Genomic DNA, 5,593 nt, shown 5'->3' with positions numbered 1-5,593 from the left:
ATGTATCGTATCGCCAAATTCTTGCCAATACACAGCCCTAGAGAAGACGTATTTTACTAACACTGTGTGAAGTAGCACTGTGTGTGTACCCTCGTGTGATCTTCCACTTGTCTTGTAGTTGCCTGGAAGACTAATTTGGAGGAGTGGAGCCCGGAGGATTGGAGTGAGGATGTTAGTGTGCGTCAGTACATTACAACACAAATTGTTGGTTTTTTTTTGGCTACATGTTTATGTTTTTGGTCTAATAATTTTACCTCATGTCTTTATGCAGCTCTCTGAGACTAAAGTGTTCACCCCCTCATGTGCACCTGCTGCCGAGAACCATATCACACCTGGGCAAAGGTACGTATCGTCTTATCAGTAAGTAAAAAAAAAAACATATATCTATATATAGGCATGTCATAGGGCTGTGTGGTATATGTGATAGACGGTAGAAACGATATGAAGTTGGCCTACGGTAGAAATTTACCCTCTACCGTCCTTTCGTCAGTTACGTCATCACACCTGTGTCAACAGGGCTGTGAGTGCAGAGACAACGGAGCAGGAGGAGTTTGAAATATTCTGAAAATAAATGAAGAAATACTACATTTTCAAACACGTATAGAAAGAATAAACYCTCAAAATTTCCCCCTCCCGATCTAGAAAAGTTATGCCGTGCCTTCGTGTCCCCGCTGCTACACGTCACRCAGAGAGAAGTTTTAACAACCGTAGTTTTTTCCACACCCAAGTTGTCRGAGAAAAAWTTGWTTTTTATGTATTGTTACCCACAGAGATGATAAAGATTTGGACRTTCGTTCAGTCATAAATCCATCTTGCTAATGTAAAGTCGGTTTCTGCTCTGATGATGAAGACGATAAAGATGAGAGCACAGCAGARCAGCAGCGGGTCAGTTCAGCAGGCAGAAGCTCATTGTATGGCAGGCTGACATTACATTTATTTGGCTTCATCACACTTACATTCCAGTTATCTGAAATTGTTTTATGACAGGACTATGTGCAGTTTAAGCCCCTTCAGGTCTGGTCACACTATAACATTTAAGGCAACTTGTGCCAACTTAGAATTTTTTTATGTCTAAATGACTAATTTTACTTGAAGTACTGGTTATAACATCCACTTTATTTTGTTATTGTTGAAAATTTGAGGAATGTTTTTGTTTGTTGTTGAAACCGTTTTGCAATATATAGAAAACATTCTTCTGTACTTCTGTTATGTTCATTTGCACTACAGCAAAAATGATGGGTTTGATGATTACAGGTTTCTGCTAAATAAATGCTCTAAAAATTACATTATCTTTGCTTTTTATGRTAATTTTCTACCACGATATATACCGTTACCTTGAAGAGATTCAATTTATACCGTGATATGAATTTGAGGTCATACCGCCCAGCCCTATCCTGTCACAATAACAAATTTGTCAATAAATGATAACATTTTTTGGAGACCATTTTAAACTAATATAGTGAATCCCTGTCCCCCTTCTTTTTTAAAATTTTTATTTATAAATTTTTTTGTTGTTTGTAAAATTTACATGATGTAACTCTCTGCGAACCCAAGGTTTGTGTCCTGAGGCGTTGCCAGCTGACAGAAGGCATTGAAACACTGAAGATGCCCTCTCTAAATGCTGTTCATGAGACTCTCATGCTTCAGAGGTTATGGGATCACTCATCTTTATTTTTTTTTATTTTTTTGCTGTTAGTCTGGACCTCGCCTCTTTGCTGCAGAAGCCTGGTGTTGGAGGAAGAGAGCCACCTACCTCGACTTCCACGCAGAGTCTGGTCTTCACCAACTCCCACCATCACCAGCAGCCACCCCCGAGCCGCAGCTCGACGAGCAGCTCAAGCTACGCACATGCTGCTCTGGTAAAAACAGCCTTCACACTCGCCACTCAGTGTAGATACAGTCAGAGGCTGACAGCTTCACTCGCTCTCTTTAATACCAGTCGTCAGTTTTGGGAGCTGGTTTTGGGGATTTGGGCCAGGCCAAGAGAACTCAGCCCAGTGCCGGAGCCCAGATACTGGAACAGCTTAAAAGTCCCGGCTTGGGCCAGCTGCCCTCGTCACAGGCGGCTCCTCCTGTCAGCACCCAAGGAAGCAACACCTCCATCGGTCGACTGCCAGGTCTGGGAGCACCTGTACCTCCACCCTCCTCCTCCAGCTGGGACATGAAGGCGTCRGAATCGAACGCCGCCTCTCTGTCTTCACAGTTCAGCCGTAGGTGGATCAGTCACAGCGTGGTCTAGTTTAAATTTAAGTGAGCGTGCGAACAATTTAATTCTCGCGCATCTGCGTTTTGTTGGGTGTTTTGCAGGTGAGTTTGGCCTGCAACCAGAGCCTTCTCTTGTGCTGAGTCAGCTCGTTCAGAGACACTCCGGCCCCTCTTTGCCCATGGCCCGTCAGCCCAGTCCTCCGACACAACAACAAGCACCCGCTGCTTCGGCGCCGTCTGCTCCCCAGCACATCAGCTCGTCAGCACAGGCCGCTCCCACGCTGGCCKCTGCAAAACCTGCTGCTCCCGGTGCAGGGCCGGACCCCCAGGGCAGCGGCCCGCCACAGCAACAACGAGCGCAGCTCAAAGGTCCAAAACGACGGATACCTCCCACATCGAAGGTAAGGAATACATATAAAGTTACGCTGAGGTTGACTACCTGTTAAATCAGTGTTCCTGCAGATCCTTAAAAAGTCTTAAAAGGCANTGAATTCTAAAATACTAATTCCAAACTAAATTTTACCAGCTCAGAAACCAATTATCTTCAATGCGTACATCACTTGACAGTGTTGCTCCTCTGAAAAAGAAACTGCCTTTTTTATTTAGAGCTGCACAAATCAAAGCAAGCTTTATGACAATAAAGGAAAAAAAGGGTGTTCCTCTAATTTAGAAGGGTTTCATTAAACTTAGAGAAAATATATTTTGAACAGAATAAAATTTTATGTAGAATAGAAATAGCCATTATTCAGGGTTCCTGCAGATCCTTAAAAAGTTGTCATTGAATTCATCCGTCCAAAAGTAAGGCCTTAATTAGCCTTAAAATGTCTTAAATCAATCTTTCAGAAGTCTTAAAAATGTTAACACATTGTACATAGGATGATTATAATTCATCTCAAATATTAAAATAATTGGTTTAAGTATTTTTTTAAATATTTACATGCAGACATTCCCCTTTGACATCACTTCCTGTTATTTCACATGCAAATATCTCAACTTTCCATTCTGAGCAATGTGAAATTTGTTTTGTAATATGTTAATGTTGTTTTTCCAAAAATACATTCACTTTTCTTACAAAAAACTGATGTCTCAGGCACTTTAAGGTTTTATCTACAGCAAATTGGGGTTGAGACCCCACTGTGGGTCCTAAAACTCCAAATGTTGGATCGTTAGAGGATTTCCAGAAATTAAATTTAGTTTAAAACTGACTAAGAATGTTTCTGCTAAAGTTATATATGGATAAAAACAAATGGTCTATCAGCAGTATTTTAATACTTTTTTGTCATTTGTGTTTATTATGAAATTGGTCTTGAATTTAATTTCACTTGGCATTAAAAAATCTTAAAAGGTCTTACATTTAACGTGCTTTAAACTGTAGGAACCCTGTAAATGTTATACTATTTATTTAAAAAAAAACATCTATGTTTTTTGTCAGATTCCCTCCACAGCAGTGGAGATGCCGGGCTCAGCTGACGTTCCTGGACTAAACCTCCAGTTCGGAGCGCTGGACTTCGGCTCAGAGTCAGCTCTGCCAGAATTCGGAGTTGTGGACAATTGTGCAGGTGCAGCGTCCCGGGAGTCCACACCTGCACCTGCTTCAGCACCACCTGCATCAGGACTAGGGACTCAGAGCCACACAAGCCTGTACTCAAAACCTCTCAGGTACGGCTCCTGCTTGGGACCAGCTCCATCTTAAAGAAGAGGAAAACCAGTTTAATTCAAACTGGTGTCTTCACAAGGGAAGAAATAAATTAACCTAATGTGTATGAATATACTGTACTTCTAGTTATGCAGTTTATGTGCATTAGTTTTGTTAGAGTTCGGTGAGAAAAATGCTACAATTTAATTTCCATTTGCTTTAGTTTCGTTTTCATTTGTTGGAAAAAAAAAGCAGAACTGAGTCTCGYGAGGTTTTCAGCTAAAAACAAGTTGTTACTGAAGTGGAAGTGAAAACCCGTTTTTAAAGCAAGTGTTAAAGTTCAGTCATTTTATTGCTGATAGATTTCCCTCAGAGCAGTTGTCTTATAAACAATGACATAAATTACTGATAAAATGTWAATACACTGCAGCTTCTTTCCTGCTTGACATTTTGTTTTTGTGTCGATTTGCCTGTTTTTATATGTAGCTGTCGCATTATTTGCTGCAGAGCATCGTCGCCATTGTTGAWGTGTTGCATTTAGAGCAGTGCTTCTCAAATACTCACTTGTTCAGTGACAGACATTTAACTGAGATGTTAACTTTAACAGCGCTTTAAAATTGAGTAGGTTTTGTCTTCTCCTCAACCATCTGCTCTCTCCTCTGCCCCCCTGGTGTTTCGTAGCGAGTCGCTGGGCGGCGCTCTCTCCGTGGCTCTGCCTTCGCCCCTCACCTCGTCAGAGCCGGCATATCACTCCACCGCCGTGGCCATGCCCAGCCTCACGCCATCGCTAGGCTCTGTGGGCTCCACCAACCCCCCCTCCTCCACTCTACCGACMTCGACGACCTCCGCATCCTCCGCACCGTCCTCCTCATCCTTCGCCACAGTTGGGGGGAGTTATGACGGGACGATGCCCCCTCACTCGCGATTGGCCTTTTCTCAGAGCAAAGAGGCCGCGGGGCCAGTAATGGTAAAATTTATTTAAGTGGGGGTTTTATCTTTCCTGTAAAAGTTTAATTTTAAATCAAAAGAGAGGAACTTTTCAATTGTTTTTGGGGTGCATAGAGTTTGCTTTCTTATAGCTAAAAACTATGTTTCTGAATCTTTAGGTGAAACATTTAAAATAAATGCAGTTCATTGGTTATTAACTGTTCTGTACTGACAAGCTTATAGGCCTTTACGTTTTTTAGTTTAATAGTTTATTCATTTCGATTAAAAACAAATTTTAATACAACGAAAAAAGTAACCCAAATCTCATAAAATGAAAGGAAGCAGAAGAAGAAAAAACTTGTATCTGCCTCTATTTAACAAAAAAGAATAATAAAATTTTAAAATATACACATTTATATGTGTACACATACATACACATATTCATATATACATAGTATATACATATACACAAACATATAGATACACATGCACATATATAATTTTACACCCTCATCAGCACAACAAAAAAAAATTAGATTAACCCCTCAAACATCAGCTTCATACCTTTTCAACAGTTTAACTTTTATCATTTTACCAAATAAATTAATCGAGTCAGCATTTTTATAATCGCTATCCAAGTTATTCCACGATCTTATTCCTTGAGGTACATCTATCCGTAAAGTTTATTCGAATTTTAGGTTTTATAAACATTTCAAATCCTTTCAAATTACAACAACTTTCCCTCTTAACAAAATTAGATTGAATATTCAAAGGCAATACATTTTCATGAGCCCTAAGCATAATCAAAAAATCTTATAATCAACC

At 40.4% G+C, this 5,593-nt stretch overlaps 1 protein-coding gene across 2 annotated transcripts in view; it reads left to right on the top strand.

Annotated features, from left to right (window-relative positions):
- Nucleotides 1–118: 118 nt before the first annotated feature.
- The window catches only part of ubap2a (ubiquitin associated protein 2a), a gene marked incomplete at its 5' end in the record, with an annotated part of 13,201 nt that continues 7,726 nt past the window's right edge, over nucleotides 119–5,593 (top strand). The window contains 7 exon segments of one of the 2 annotated variants that reach the window (XM_014017044.1): nucleotides 119–171; nucleotides 272–342; nucleotides 1,697–1,859; nucleotides 1,940–2,210; nucleotides 2,308–2,606; nucleotides 3,638–3,864; nucleotides 4,523–4,808. In XM_014017044.1, the coding sequence (XP_013872498.1) occupies nucleotides 119–171; nucleotides 272–342; nucleotides 1,697–1,859; nucleotides 1,940–2,210; nucleotides 2,308–2,606; nucleotides 3,638–3,864; nucleotides 4,523–4,808 (1,370 nt within the window). 2 annotated transcript variants of the gene reach the window in all.

Source organism: Austrofundulus limnaeus, unplaced genomic scaffold, assembly GCF_001266775.1.
Source record: "Austrofundulus limnaeus strain Quisiro unplaced genomic scaffold, Austrofundulus_limnaeus-1.0 Scaffold160, whole genome shotgun sequence".
In the NCBI taxonomy this organism is placed as follows: domain Eukaryota; kingdom Metazoa; phylum Chordata; class Actinopteri; order Cyprinodontiformes; family Rivulidae; genus Austrofundulus; species Austrofundulus limnaeus.
Note: the sequence above shows the minus strand (reverse complement) of the source record. Positions and strands in the feature narration are given on the sequence as shown.